This window comes from Ursus americanus, chromosome 22 (genome assembly GCF_024610735.1).
Source record: "Ursus americanus isolate L20-20 chromosome 22, mUrsAme1.1.p, whole genome shotgun sequence".
Lineage (NCBI taxonomy): Eukaryota > Metazoa > Chordata > Mammalia > Carnivora > Ursidae > Ursus > Ursus americanus.
Genome location: NC_142148.1, coordinates 30,983,093 through 30,999,237, shown reverse-complemented (window position 1 = coordinate 30,999,237; position 16,145 = coordinate 30,983,093). Strand labels below are relative to the sequence as shown.

The 16,145-nt window shown below is 42.5% G+C and overlaps 1 protein-coding gene across 3 annotated transcripts in view; it reads left to right on the top strand.

The window, feature by feature from the left end:
* FERMT1 (FERM domain containing kindlin 1) overlaps positions 1–16,145 on the top strand; it is a 36,920-nt gene that overhangs the window by 3,993 nt on the left and 16,782 nt on the right. For all 3 annotated transcript variants that reach the window (XM_045808851.2, XM_045808846.2, XM_087853746.1), the window contains exons 3-8: positions 1,335–1,568; positions 5,069–5,215; positions 6,255–6,468; positions 7,413–7,515; positions 14,101–14,208; positions 14,633–14,764. In XM_045808851.2, coding sequence (XP_045664807.1) covers positions 1,335–1,568; positions 5,069–5,215; positions 6,255–6,468; positions 7,413–7,515; positions 14,101–14,208; positions 14,633–14,764 — 938 coding nt within the window. The remainder of the gene's footprint in view (positions 1–1,334; positions 1,569–5,068; positions 5,216–6,254; positions 6,469–7,412; positions 7,516–14,100; positions 14,209–14,632; positions 14,765–16,145) is intronic.

The following is a 16,145-nucleotide window of genomic DNA, read 5'->3' as shown; positions in this document are numbered from 1 at the left end:
CTATTTTCTCTTACTTGTTTTTACCTTCTATCCAAGTTTGGCCAGATGTTGGCTTTTCATTACCCTGATGAGATAGAGACTTTTTAAAGTAAGTCTTCATTAAAGTATATTATGTACACAGAAAAGTGCAATTATCATTAAATGTACTGCTCAACGAATTTTCACTGTCATGTAACTTCCACTCAGATCAAGAAATAGAATGTTACTGACTCCCCCCACCCAAGTATCATGCCTGACCCCCACCCCCGCCCCGTCACTGCCCCACGAAGGGAAACCACTATCCTGACTTCCAACACCATAGGAATAATTTTCCATGTTTTTAAACTGTACATAGGTGCACTCATGTAGGACATACTCTTACGCATGTGCTTTCTTTCACTTAAGGTTGTATGTGTGAGATTTACCCATATTGTTGCATATAGTTTTGGTTAATTTACTCTCATGACTGTCTGATATTCCGTCATATGATGATGCCACAATTTATCCATTTACCTATTGATGGGCATTTGGGTTGTTTCCATTTTCAGCCTCTTACAGATAGGGCTGCTATGGTACATGTATTTCATGAGTACATAGAGGCATTTCTGTTGGAGTATAGCTCAGAGAGGAATTACTGCATAATAGAATTTCTAAAATAGTTACACCATTTATACTTCTAACAGCGTTGGAAAAAAGGTTTTCTAACATAAAGTGAGAGAATGAGAGAAAAAGAAACATTTTTTAAAAAACAAATGAAAGATTGAATATTGATTCCAACATTGACAAAGGGAAAAGATTCAACTTTGATGTCAGCATGGAAGGAGGGAACAGAGTCCATGTTGACGCTGACATTGGGAGAGAGAAAATATTCAGCTGATCTCAGTGTAGATACTTTGGAAACTGGGAATCTGGTGGTGTTGATAAGAGAGCTGGACATTATAGAGTGGGGGGGGTATGTCGACTTTATAGTCCTTCTGTACAGACTTTGGGAGTAAATGATATTCCTTTGTGATCCAACGGTGTAAAGATTCATTTCTAGTAGGGAAATAATCTTGATTAAAGTCAAATGGTCCTGGCTTTCCCAGAAAGGACCATGGCACTGAAGGGACTTTAGGGAAAAGAACTCCAGCTATTTTATCAAGAACAAAATGTGTGTGATTCTGTTCCTTTCACTGTGTTCAAATATAATCATGATAAGGTTCAGTCTCTGTTTTCTACCTGCCCCACCTTAGAGACTTTGAAGAGAGTCCAAGGCTTGGTGAGCCTTGGGTTGTAAAAGGAGATGCGGAGCTGAAGACCATTTGCATGTTTCCGCTCTCGCTCATTTCACTTCATTGTATTTTCCATTTTTGCAGACATAGCCCAAGACTGGTCAGACTTTGCCCTTTGGTGGGAACAGAAACATTGCTGGCTTCTGAAAACGCACTGGACTCTGGACAAGTATGGAGTCCAGGCAGATGCAAAGCTTCTCTTCACCCCTCAGCACAAAATGCTTCGCCTCCGCCTGCCCAATGTGAAGACGGTGAGATTGCGAGTCAGCTTCTCGGCTGTGGTCTTTAAAGCCGTCAGTGATATCTGCAAAATCCTGAGTGAGTACCCTGGAGGGCCCCGTGCCCTTTGGACTGTTGGTAAAGGAGGACAGGAAAATTATGTGTGCTTTCTGCCTACAAGCGGTTGGCTTTACAGAACACTTCCCTTACTAGGAGGCATACTTTACAAGCTTTTTCTGGGAACTTAAGCCATGTAAGTAGAGTTAAACCAAATGGGACATTATTGTAGTAAATCAGATGCATTTCCACAGAGCTTAACACTATTTCAAATAGAGCTGTAAACAGAAGAAACAAACCCGTTAAGATTCCCCCCCAAAAATCCATTCCTCTAAGCCATACTAATATCATCATTATATTTAAGACAAACAAGAAAGAGTTCCAATCATCATCACCAAAGAGCTGATGTATCTTTATTGTTTTTGACATAATGGTGTTGCAATGTCTTAATTGCTTTACTAACAGTTCACTACAGTAAATATCTGTATTTGTGGAATTTATTTTAAGCAGGAAGGTACACTTAATTATGGATTGAAAACTAATTCTTATGGTATTGACAATCATTAGGGACAACACTGCCCAAACCATGTATTTGGGGAACTTCCATAATGGAAGCAAACTCTGCGTCATGAAGGCTTTATTGTTTTATATTTTTTTGAAAGTGTGTAGTTACATTCTTTGGTTCCAAGGCTAAGATTTGGCATTTGAATACAGTGTTTACAGTATATGATTGAGTGATCTGTCTTCCCCATTAAACTCTATCTTCCTCATTAAACCGTTCATTAATTCCTTCAATAAATATGTACCGATTAGGCAGGCATTGTGGCGAGTACTAGGTTATTATTGGTACCAAGTTATTATTACTATTATTATTAGGTGGTTAGTACTAGGTTATTATTACTAGGTATTATTGGTTAGCAATAAAAATAGTCCAAAACCCCTTCCCTTCTTGAACTTACATTCTGGGATACAGAGACATAAAAGAAAGAGTGAATGTAAAAAGAATTTAAAAATAAGATGTTAAAAGGAGATATTTGGTAGAGAAAAAAAGAAAAGCGCTAACAGTATATGCCCAATGTTGGGCGGTGGGGACTGCTAGGTATTATATAGGGTGAAGAAAAAACCATTACTTGAGCATGCCCGGGTTCCTAAAACATAGCACAACGCCTGGCACATGTTCGCTGCTCATTAACTGTAAAGTGAACAAGTAAATGGAACCTTCCATTACACAGCTCACTAGCAGTTGCCCCTGGTGCATGGAGGGCAAATGGCAAGCACCGAGACACAATTCCAGTAATATTCCAACGAGGATTGGAAAACAAAGGAAACAATTAAATAAAACCCAGTCCACAGTAGACTGGAAACACACATTGTGGCCGGGACCAAAAACTTGAGGCTACAAAATATATAGAAGCAGTCAGACAGAATTCTTCTCTTTTCCAGATCATATCTTGATAGTTGTTCTAAAGGGCTCAACCTGGCATTTCTAATCATTGTTTTTTTTTTATATCTGTTCAACTGAAACTAAATCAAATTTAGCAATATGATGGGTTTTCTCACAAAGAAAAGACAAGACACCAATCTTGGACTTGGAAATGGAGGTTTGGTTTGGTTTTGTTGTTTTGTTTCTAAGGCTCCTACTGTAAATTCTGATTCATCTCCTGGTCTCACATATAAATTATGCATTTGGAATGGGCACAGGTGTGTTTGCAACCTGACAACCAAGCATCCTTGGTTACGGGGAAGAGGATGGAGCTGAACTGCTAGGCTCAGCCTCAGCACGAAGCAGTGTTTGAACTGGAAAATGGCAGCACCTATGGAATCGGTGCATTTGCCTCCAGGAAAGCTGCTTTCAGACTCTAACATCCACATTCCTTGGCTCCTACTTGGAATCACAGAGCAGCTCCGTGTGGTTAATGGTTATCAGGAGTTCTGATCGGCAATGCGGGTTTAATTGTATTTGACTAATAGAGAAAACTGGGAATCACCTTGGTTTAAGTGCTCCAGAGGCAGACCCTGAGATAAGAATTCAAGGACAAACATTTATTTTTGGGGGGGGAGGTGATTCCAGAAAACACTGGTTGGAGGTGAGGAAGTTAAGACTGGAAGGAGAAGGCCACCCATAAGAGAGTGTCACCAATCCAGTTGCATTTGGGGGCTTCTGGGAGACAACGTCAACGTGCCTCAGAACTAGTCCGCCCAAGGGGTGCGGGAGCGGGAGTGTTACTATACCACTCCTGTCAGTCGCTGAGGGCTGCTCTTGGGGAGTGTTAATTCTCTGAACTTGTGTGGCCTGTTACATCGGCATTTGGGCAGTGCGGACTGCGGCAGTCAGAGCAAGCCCTCAGGCAGAGAGACCCTTGTCCTAGCTGCCACGGGAAGTCGCCTCAGAGTGCAAAGAAGTGGTGAGGGCCACGAAGAGTCAGGGTACCGATGCTGTCTGCTGTAGGGATGAAATTAGCGACTGGGCGCAGTGTAAAAGAAAGGCTTTCAGGATCTATGTTCTATAAAGAGAAAAGTGGGGTTCTTGGTTGTTATTTGGAAACAAAACAAAACAAAACAAAACTGAAGGGTGCCTCAGTGGCTCAGTCGGTTAAGCGTCTGCCTTCGGCTCAGGTCACGATCCCAAGAGTTCTAGGATCGATTCCTGCTCAGGGGGCATCTGCTTCTCCCTTTGCCCCTCACCCGACTCTTGTGCTCTTTCTCACTCTCTCTCTCTCTCTCAAATAAATAAATAAAATCTTTAAAAAAATGTATATATTTTTTAAAAACTGAAAGAAGAGAAAAAGAGAGGGAGGGAAAAATTGGTAGTAAATAGATAACACAGGAACAGCTAGGTGCTGGTAGTGGTTGAAGCTGGCTCATGGAAACATAAGGGGGCCATTATACAATTCTCTTTGCTTTGGATATCTTTGAAATATTTTCATAATAAATTAAAAAAACAATGAGGGGGGCGCCTGGGTGGCACAGCGGTTAAGCGCCTGCCTTCAGCTCAGGGCGTGATCCCGGTGTTATGGGATCGAGCCCCACATCAGGCTCCTCTGCTGGGAGCCTGCTCTTCCTCTCCCACTCCCCCTGCTGTGTTCCCTCTCTCGCTGGCTGTCTCTATCTCTGTCGAATAAATAAATAAAATCTTTAAAAATAAATAAATAAAAATAAAAAAACAATGAGGAATTTTATTAGACTAAATCTCCCTCCACTCTTTGACACCCCCCCACACACACACATACCCATTTTAGGAGTCTCTAGTCCCCTTCTGTTTCTTCCAAACGGGTATAATTTAGTTCTGTTAACTTCTCAGGAATTTCCTGAGAAATGATTTCAGATGCCCAGCATGACTCTGAGTCTTAGAAGGAATTTTCTTTTTACCTTTTTTTTTAAGTTTTATTTTATTTAATTTTTGGTAATCTCTATGCCCAACGTGGGGCTCGAACTCACAACCCTAAGGTCAAGAGTGGCATGCCCCTCCAACTGAGCCAGCCAGGCGCCCCCTCTTTTTACTCTTTGGTAGTTTTTCATTGCTCTTTATATTTATTTGTTAGATATTAGAAGATCAGAAGAACTTTCCTTGTTAAAGCCTTCTGGTGACTATTTTAAAAAGAAGAAAAAAAAAGACAAAAGTAACAAGGAGCCCATAATTGAAGATATATTAAACCTGGAGGGTTCCCCAACGACTTCAGGTCCACCAGGTATGATTTGTGACAGGCGTTTTATTATTGTGTTTCATTCTTGAATCCAAGGATTTCTTAAATCCCAAGAAATCTCCCTCCTTCTGCTCCTCTTTCCCTTGTCTTCCCTTCCCTCCTCTCCCCTTGCCCCCAAAGGACTAAAATTGCAGGATTCCTGTGATGAAGAAAGGATATGCAATTAATTTTAGGACTCACAGAATTTTTTTAATAAGGTTTGTTTTAGAGCTCATTATTTTTTTTAAGTAGGCTCCATGCCCAGCGTGGGGCTTGAACTCACGACCCTGAGATCAAGAATCACATGTTCTACTGACGTTTTAACTGTGTATATTATGTTGCTGACGAACGCAAAACTTTAGGGGAATCGGCTGTGAATTTGGGAGGAAAAGACATTAGTTGGATCACTCACATAATATTTTTCTCTTCCTGATTCTATCTTCATGTGACTCTTGCCTGAATTCAATTTAAATTTTGCGTCGGGCATGTAACAGGAGGGCAGGTAAAAAATCTGGAAAGACATTATCCTTATCTTTTTATATAAAAGCAAATCAGTCTCTAGCTTACTTGCAACAATGTCTTCTTGCATAGTAGATTCCAGTGCAAAGAATAAAAGGCATTTTTTGCATTTCCTTACACAGACCAGGTGATTTATAAACCAGCAACTAGCTGGGTTCTTAAAATTGGCAAGTATTCTTATTTGTTTAAAGGATTTGCCCCAAAATAGAGTCTGCACATGCACTGTTGTGAGAGCTTCTGTTTTCTGACAGTGCCAAAGCTCACTGCTGAAATAGAATTTTGAATTACTGACAAGGAGATAGTCCCCAACGTTTGTCTGGGTTGGTTTTCGGAGCTTTTGCGGCCTATGAGTTCTCTGCCTTCCCAGGAGCTAAAAACTCCTCTCCCATCAGTCATAACTCATTTAAATGTTACAAATATCTAAATTCAAAATCCATTTTAGTATAAGCAATATTATTACCTATTTTTCCAAAGATCCCTCCCCCTGAATCTCATATCCTAGTGCACGCTTCCCTTTGCCTTGCAGTAAGTCCTGGCTTATACAGTAAAACCATGACCCCCACGTACGACCCCGTCAGCGGAACGCCGGCGTCCTCCACCATGACTTGGTTCAGCGACAGCCCTTTGACGGAACAAAACTGCAGCATCCTCGCATTCAGCCAACCCCCCCAGTCACCAGAAGCGCTGGCTGATATGTACCAGCCTCGGTCTCTGGTTGACAAAGCCAAGCTTAACGCAGGGTAAGGACTTGGCTCTGTTTCGCTTTTCTCTCACCATGTTCCTCTATTATGAGGCTCACTGTCCCCCACGGGACTGTCCAGAGGTTGTATTTCAGCCACCCTTATTTCCCCCCAAGGCCTGGTGTAATAGACATTCAAGCATCTTCACTCCATGGGACTGGATGGCATTCATCCCTGCCTCATTCTGGGGCTCACTTTTATTCTGCACCCCTCCGCCCCTCACCACTGCCCAGCCTTTATTTTTCACCTCTAGAACCGTACCCGCCGGTGCAGGAGTCACTAGCCACAGGTGCACAGTTCCATTTAAATTTGAATTTAATTAAAATTAAAGTGTGGCACTAGCCACATTTCAATCTTCAGTAGCCACGTGTGACTAGGGGGTACTCTGTCGGACAGGGCAGTAGAGAATATTTCCATCGCGACAGAAGTTCTAGCCAATAAGACAGTCCCAGCATTGAGTCAGACCTGCCGGTGGGGAGGAGAGGGGGTGTGGGGAAGTCAGCAAGTACAGGTTTTCATTCTGGTTCCACGACAAAGCACATGACCTTGAACACAGAACTTAATGTCCCTAAGACACCATTTTCTCACCCATAAAACTGAGAAAATACAAACTGCCTTGACTCCTTCACGGGGTTACTTTAAAGTATCAGTGAAAACAAAATATACGTACAAAAAGCACTTGGAAAGTTATAAAAGCTATAAAATAAAATGCAGATATAAGGTATTATCAAGTCCTCTCCCTTACAGGTTTTTGGTTATATTACTTACTCGGACTTTGTTCAAGGAAATACACACACACACACATGTGTACATCTGCATCTATATGTATATAAATGTAAATACATGTATATAAATGTAAATATGTATATGAACATATTAGGTAGTACTATAATATATGTGTGTCAAATTGATTAACTTTTAAAACTCATCCCATTGTTTTCTAGTTGGCTGGACTCCTCACGCTCCCTTATGGAACAGGGCATCCAGGAGGAAGAGCAGCTGCTCTTACGATTTAAATACTACACCTTCTTTGACTTGAATCCCAAAGTAAGATACATTTACTCTTCTTTTTTTTTTAAGATTTTATTTATTTATTAGAGAGAGAGAATGTGCGGGGGGCAGGGGAGCCGGGTAGAGGCAGAGGCAGAGGGAGAAGCAGGCTCCCCACCGAGCAGGGAGCTAGATGCAGGCTCCATCCCAGGACCCCAGGATCATGACCTGAGCCGAAGGCAGACGCTTAACCGACTGAGCCACCAAGGCTCTTCTTTCTCTCCTGTTTTCAATGTGAAGTCCTGGAAGTGGAGAACTGAGTCATTTAGTTCTCAGAATGAGGGTTAATTTATATAATCTGTTTAGCTCCGCAGGGTTAGACCAATGAATGTATACTGTCCTTGGATTTTCACCTTTTAGTTTCTAACAAGCATGGTCAACTGCCCCTGAGTTAGCAGGAGTCTCTCGGGGTCTTCCCGCCCAGCATGGTGTGTGCCGCCCCTCTCCTTTCACACGAATAAGGAACAAGAGGAGAGTGGCTCACAGAGTTGGAATCCTCAATGCTTAGGAAGGAAGGAGCGTCCGAGCCAAGGTTCAGAGCAGGTTCTCATGAATAACCCGGGACCCCAGGATGGTGCACCCCGCACTCCCTACTGCAGGGCTGAATAAGTCTTTGCTGATGAGAAAGAGGGACCATCTGCATAAATAAAGACCCCAGCTGGTCAGCAACTCCCAGTAAGTGCCCATCTGCCACCCGAAGTTTACTGGGACAACTGAGTGGCGAAATAAGTCCTCTGAATTTCTGCCCCTTCCTTGGCCCTGCTTGGCCTGTTCGTGGAGTTGCGAGTCAGCACTTAACCTGCCAGATGTCGGGAATAGAAACTGAGTCATGGGCCCTCCAAGTGCACAGGGTGATTTTATCCCAGTGTCGTGCTTGTTGCTCTTTTCCATTCATTGGCGGGCACTTGTCGGAGGAGACCGCCTCAGGCCACCTCTTCTGGGTAGACCCCTTTGTCACCCACAGCGGTGATTCTGCCTCTCATGGCCCTGTCTTCTCCTTGATTCTGATGTTAAGTCTGGTCTTCAAAGGTGCATCTTGGGTCCCACTGTTTCCTTAACTGGCATCTTCTTCAAAATAAGCCTTAATTCCTGGGCAGTCTTTGGTTTACATCCAACTTAATGCCCCTGGACCTAGCCTGTGTCTGGAGTGCCTAACTTCCACTGAATTAGGGCAAACGAGCAAATTTTGGTTCTTTGATAAAACCTTCAGGAGAAACTAGAGCTTCTCCCAAAAGGGAGGGGTTTTTTGTTTTCTTTTGATTTTTTTCAAGGGTGCTGTGAATGATCGCATTTGCTTAATTGGTAAGGAGTTCTCTCCACATGGCTCATGAACGAAACCTATCTGAATCTAACAGCCAAAGAGAAGCTGTCAACCCAAAGGTGACCGGAAGACTCAGGCTTTGGGGCACAGAAAAAAATGATCCTCAACCACTTTAGAGTTCCCTTCTCCCCCCTTCAAAAGTATGGAATGCTATAAATAGAACCACGTTTAGTTCCAAGTTTCTACTAGGTGCTGAGTAGATAGGGGGATACAGAAACTTAAGATGCGGTTCATGTTTTCATAGACTCTACAGTCAAATCAAGAAGAGCAAAAATAACACCCATGAAACCACTGTAAAGCCGACAAGGCATCCTACAGATGGAAACCAGGTTGTAGCGTAGAATCAAGGAGCTTCTCCTCTCCAGCTTTCAGAAGAGAGATGCAGGCAGATGGTGGCACCAGGGTTACAAGTACTGATTAAAATCTCAGATATACAAAAATACTAGAATATACAAAATTTCAAAAATAATATACTTTAAAAATACAAAATCCAGAATCCAAAAAAAAAGATTTGTATATTTTCATAAATTAAAATTTTACGTATGCCAAAAAACTATATAAAAAGTGAAAAAGTCTTTGCAACACATACTACAAACAAAAGGCTAATCTCCCTAAGAGCTCCCAGAAATCAATCAAAAAAAAAAGACCAACAACCCAGTAACCTAATGAGCAAAGGATATGAACACATAGTTCATGGAAAAGGAACTAGACTGGCTTTTAGCCTTGTATTGGCGAAGATCAAAAAGTTTCACATACTATCTTAGCAAGAGTGCGGGGAAAATGACTCTCTCATACCATGCTTGTAGATCAAAGTACAAATTAATCTGATCCTTCTGGAAGGCCATTTGGCAATTTCTCTCAGAGTTACAATTCTACGTAGCTTTGACCCCGCAAATCCGCTCCTTGGTATTTATGCCACAGTTATACTCAAATATGTGAATTAATATGTCTGCCCACAAGTTATTGCTACATTATTTGAGAAAGAAAATTGGAAACTACCTAAACATCCATCAATAGGGAAGTGGTTAAATACATTATGATACATCCATATTGTGTTGCTAAGAAGAATGAATCAGCTTTCTTTTGATGTAGAACTTATCCAAGGTATATTAGCAAATGAAAAAGAACAAGGTACAAAACAGTCTGTAGAGTAACTACCACTTGTAGGGACAAGGAAGAGAAGGAGACTAACTTTTTATTTCACGTTCTTTTGTCCATTTCGAATTCATTCAAATTGAATTCCTTTGTTTTTTTTTTTTTTTAAAGATTTTATTTATTTATTCGACAGAGAGAGACAGCCAGCGAGAGAGGGAACACAAGCAGGGGGAGTGGGAGAGGAAGAAGCAGGCCCATAGCGGAAGAGCCTGATGTGGGGCTCGATCCCGTAACGCCGGGATCACGCCCTGAGCCGAAGACAGACGCTTAACCGCTGTGCCACCCAGGCGCCCCTTGAATTCCTTTGTTATCTATTACTTTTCCCCACTTTAATATGTGAATTAAAAAACTGTTACAACTCCAGTAATTCATAGTATTTTTTTTTAACGTTCAGTAGAGAAAAGGCACATCAGTTTTCATAAGAGTCCTAGAGGATACTGAAAGCTGCCTCCCAGCTAATTGGGAATCCTCAGTGATTAGATCTCAATAATCACCCTTTCTTGAGAGAGCGAAACTCCGGGAAGCAGGTCTTGTTATCTGTTTGTATTGGTGGTTGGTGGAAGGAGAGAAGGGTTAACTAAATTGCCTGGATGAGGAGAAACAGGGATTCAGGCAATGGAGGGGCAGACACCATGTGCTCCCCAGTCTGGGATTTTTTTTTTAATAATATTTTTTTATTATATTATGTTAGTTGCCATACAGTACACCCCTAGTTTTTTATGTAAAGTTCCATGATTCATTACTTGCATATAACACCCAGTGCACCAGGCAATACGTGCCCTCCTTAATACTCATCACCAGCCTATCCCAATCCCCCACCCCCCTCCTCTCTGACACCCTCAGTTTGTTTCCCAGAGTCCATAGTCTCTCATGGTTCATTCCCCCTTCTGTTTACCCCCCCTTCATTCTTCCCTTTCTTCTCCTACCGATCTTCCTACTTTTTATGTTCCATAAATGAGTGAAACCATATGATAATTTTCCTTCTCTGTTTGACTTATTTCACTTAGCATTATCTCCTCCAGTCCCGTCCATGTTGCATCAAATGTTGGTTGAGAAATCATTCTTTTTGATGGCTGAGTAATATTCCATTATATATATGGACCACATCTTCTTAATCCAGTCATCTGTTGAAGGGCATCTTGGCTCCTTCCACAATTTAGCTATTGTGGACAATGCTGCTGTGAACATTGGGGTGCATATGGCCCTTCTCTTCACTATGTCTGTATCTTTGGGGTAAATACCCAGTAGTGCAATTGCTGGATCATAGGGTAGCTCAATTTATAACTTTTTAAGGGACCTCCACACTGTTTTCCAGAGTGGCTGTACCAACCTGCATTCCCACCAACAATGTAGGAAGGATCCCCTTTCTCCACATCTTCTCCAACATTTGTTGTTTCTTGCCTTGTCAATTTTTGCCATTCTACCTGGCGTAAGGTGGTATCTCATTGTGGTTTTGATTTGAATTTCCCTGATGGCTAATGATTTTGAACATTTTTTCATGTGTCTGTTAGCCATTTGTATGTCTTCATTGGAAAAGTGTCTGTTCATATCTTCTGCCCATTTTTTGATTTGTTTATTGTTTCTTGTGTATTGAGTTTGCGAAGTTTTTTGTAGATCTTGGATACCAGTCTTTTATCTGTAGTGTCATTTGCAAATATCTTCTCCCATTCCGTGGGCTGCCTCTTAGCTTTTTTGACTGTTTCCTTGGCTGTGCAGAAGCTTTTTATCTTGATGAAGTCCCACAAGTTCATTTTTTCTTTTGTTTCTCTTGCCTTTGGAGATGTGTCATGAAAAAAGTTGCTGTGGCTGATGTCAAAGAGGTTGCTGCCTATGTTCTCCTCTAGGATTTTGATGGATTCCTGTCTCACATCGAGGTCTTTCATCCATTTGGAGTTTATCTTTGTGTATGGTGTGAGAGAGTGGTCAAGTTTCATTCTTGTGCATGTAGCTGTCCAGTGTTCCCAGCACCATTTATTGAAGAAACTGTCTTTTTTCCACCAGATGTTTTTTCCTGCTTTGTCAAAGATTAGTTGCCCAAAGAGCCAAGGGTCCATTTCTGGGTTCTCTATTCTGTTCCATTGGTCTATGGGTTTCTATTTTCAGTAAACTGGAAGACAAAGGAAACCGAGAGCCAAGGAAGGGTAAGAGTAACCAGTCCCCACCAAGGGGAAGAATTTGTCTCTGAGTCGGGGAAACAAACCACTGACAGAGTTCTCAGAGAGAAAAAGACCTCTTGGGCTGTTAATAAATGACCCACAAAAACCTGGGACCTTGTGCTGTTCTAGAGCCTCAGGGGGAATGTGAACAGGACTCCAGAGAAGGAAATCCGGAGCTCTGCTGGCTGCCCCAGAGAAATCCAGTGTTCCTCAGTGGGAGCCAGACCTTATCCCGTCCTTCAGAACATCTTGTACTCGAGCCTGTTCTCCTAATGTCAGTTTGCAAATGGAGGCCAACTTTTGTTTAACCAACGTTCTTTCAAGGAATTGTTCTATTTGGCTTTGAGGGGGTGGCAGGGAATTAGGTTTGTTCAGGTGTGGAAGCTTTGATTAATTTTTGGAAGTCTTTACTGACTGCATTTGAGAGAAAAGCCTTATCGGGTGATTTAACTTTGGCTAAAACTCCTACAGCATTAGGATTGTAGACTCTGTGACTGACTAGTGGACAAAGACAGACAGACAGGACAGTCCAATTCAAATTTTAGTGGTTACACCTACTATTTAGATTTTGTCTTTAAACTGTTCATGAAGCAGGGGTCTTCTTTTTGTGGGGGAGGGGGACGGGTTGCTTGGTTTTCGGTGTGCGTGGTGTGTGTTTTTTTAGTTGTTGTATCTTGATTGCTTTATCATTTACACGCCATAAAATTCTATTATAATGATTGTGGTACATTCATATCGTTGTGCAACCATCACCACAATCCAGTTGTAAAGCACTTGCATCACCCAAAAGTTTCCTCATACCCCATCTGTGGTCAGTCCTGGCTCCCAGCCCCAGCGCACCACTGGTCCGCGTTCTGTCTCCAGGTTTGCCTTTTCTAGAAGTTTCCTAGAGATGGACTCACACAGTATGTCATCTTGTGCACCTGGATCTTTCGCTCAGCGTGTTTCTGAGTTTTTGCATGTACTTTTTGTGTGTTTTTGTATGTATCAGAAGCATGTTCCGTCTCACTGCTGAGTGCCATTCCCCTGTGCCCGTGGCCCACGTTTTGTTTATCCATTCACCGAGGACCCTGGAATGCTTCCCTTTCAGAGTTGTTATGAACAACGCTGCTGTGATTATTCTCACATGCGTTCTGTTTTGGTTTGTTTGGGGAGGGTCCTGGGGCTAGCTCCTGAGGTGTGCCCTGCCACCTGGCAAAGTTCACAGAGCACAGACAGACTCTCTTAATGTTCTCAGTCCTCCAGCTTCCCGAGGGCCACACATGCGGGTTCACACTGGTCTGGCCCTGCCAGCAGCTTCAGCACTGCTGAGAAGGAGCATGCCTGGGCGATGGGTTCCCTCTCCCGCTGACCTGATAGCAATGCTGTTCGCTGGTTTGGGCTTGCTGTGGATTTTTACATCCCTTATCCCCTTTTTTTCTAGTGTGTCTAAGATTAATGCAAAAGGAAAAATAAACAAATGCTAATCAACCTGTGATAAATCTGTTTGGGCGCTCTACCTTTCTATTCCTCCTGCATATTTTCCTCACCTTTCTTCTTTAAGGATATAGTAAATTGTACACCCAGGCGGGGAAGGGTAGAAAAATAGGACTTGTGGTTTAATGGGTACAGAGTTGCAGTTTTGCCAGATGAAGAGAGTCCTGGAGATGGGTGGTGACAGCGGTTTCTCCTACCAATGGAAATGTGATAAAAGAGGAGGGAGAAATAATGGAATCTGAGATGGATCAGTTTGGCCCCTTGAAGAAGCTCTAGAAAATATTTTGACAAAGCAAGTCCTAAGTTCAGAAGTAAAATAAGAGCTGGGGCAGTGGGAAGATAGGTATTTCTTTCATTTACCTGAGCGAAAGTTTATTGCATTAACAACGAATGACCTCCGTGTCTCCAGAGTTTTTGTCCTAAGGAATATGTGCCCCGTCCAACAGATACACACCTACCTGTTTCTTTCTTCAGTACGATGCTGTCCGAATCAACCAGCTCTATGAACAAGCCAGGTGGGCCGTTCTCTTGGAAGAAATCGACTGCACGGAAGAAGAAATGTTGATCTTTGCAGCATTACAGGTATGGGTACTCCAGAACCTTCTCTCTGGAAGAAAACAAAGCAAATTTGTTTCCTTCAAGTGTCATTTTCTTCATACTGTTTCTTTTCTTTGAAGAAAGAACTGAAAGTGGGGGGAGTCGATTTCAACTTAAAATAGTCCTCATAATCCCCACACGTGCCCAACTTACATGAGGCATTCGTCTCGCAATTCTTAGCTCCTCCCCACTGCACGTTCGACCAGTGATGGAGAAGAATCAAGTTTGACTGTGACTAACCATACCTCTCAAAATAATTCAGATTAAAATGTCATTTTTCCTTCAGAGGAGGGAGACCTCTTTCCAGGAGACGTTCGGAACTACAGGGGGGATTGTCTCCAAAAAGAGGAAAGGGCCGATGGATGCCTGTGTGTTTATAACATTTCTAAAACCTCTGTTTGCATCGCAGTATCACATTAGCAAACTGTCGCTGTCAGCTGAGACACAAGATTTTACAAATGAGTCGGAGGTCGACGAGGTAGAAGCTGCGCTCTCTAATTTGGAAGTGACCCTAGAAGGCGGAAAAGCGGACAACACTTTGGTATGAACTTTTCTGGTAACTCAGAACCGTGGCTGTGTTCTGATGAACCGACACATGTAAACAAGCTCTTTTTTATGAGAAAGAAGAGAATCTTGTGTCTGATTTTGAAAAAAGAAAACGTACTTGTCACAAGCTTAAAGCTAGCAAGACCAGACTGGCTTTCCTCAGGTCAGTTCTGGAAGGGACAATGAGATATGTTCCGTGCTGTTAATGGCAGTACTTCTTTTTTTTTTTTAAAGATTTTATTTATTTATCCGACAGAGATAGAGACAGCCAGCGAGAGAGGGAACACAAGCAGGGGGAGTGGGAGAGGAAGAAGCAGGCTCATAGCGGAAGAGCCTGATGTGGGGCTCGATCCCACAACGCCGGGATCACGCCCTGAGCTGAAGGCAGACGCTTAACCGCTGTGCCACCCAGGCGCCCCAATGGCAGTACTTTTATATGTATTTCTTAAGGAGAAGCTGTGGGGTATGAGGCAAAGACTGCCACCGCTACGAGCTTGTCTTCCCGCACGGGGAGTAGGGAAGAGGTCCCTCCCCTCAGGTCTAGGGAGAACCACCCCGTCTGTTGTAAAGCTATGAGAAGGGAGAAGATGCTTTGCAGATAGAAAGCCATTGTCTATTTCCCTAGTCATGCACTGCAAACTGGGCAAGGTTGACACCGTGAGAGCCTTTATTCTGGGACACTCTAAAAAGCCCCTGAACCCTTTTGACTTCAGGAAATAGACAAAAACCTTCCGGTGAGACATAAACTAATACAACTCTTTTATCATCTTCTTTTCCGTGCAATGTGGCCGCGTGGCGGCTTTATAACCGGAATACCTCCCCCGTTTGACTCACCCGTTGAGTGCCACCCTCTTGTTTAACTGACTACTCCAGTCATGGGAGTAATTATTCGTTTAATGCACATTGAATCAGAGAGGTGGATCTATTGTAATTGGATATAAACAGTAAGAGAGAAAAATGAGTCACTATATTCTTATGGATTTAATGCATATTTCCTTATGATTAATTTCCTTAAAATGGGAAGTTGGTATCATGCAAAAGCAAATACTTCATACAAACTTAATGCCAAGATTCTGTCGAGATTCAGAGCCCTGTCTCACATTTATAGGAGACACGGGGCTCATTGAATTAGAGTTCTTTTTTGTCGACTTCCTCTGATCCTTCTCAGAATAAATGAAAAATTCCCTCCTCCCTCCCTCAATATTCTCATGTGATGCTAAACAATAGGGCTTTTCATTTAGAAAGCAGGCACCAGCCTACACCGCAGAATGAACTTTGAACCAGGTTCCTTTCGAGAAATTAATCAGTGAACTAGACGTAGCTAGATTTACCCACTCCAGGTAAAATTTGTAAAATATTTTGTTTGTACATAAAAA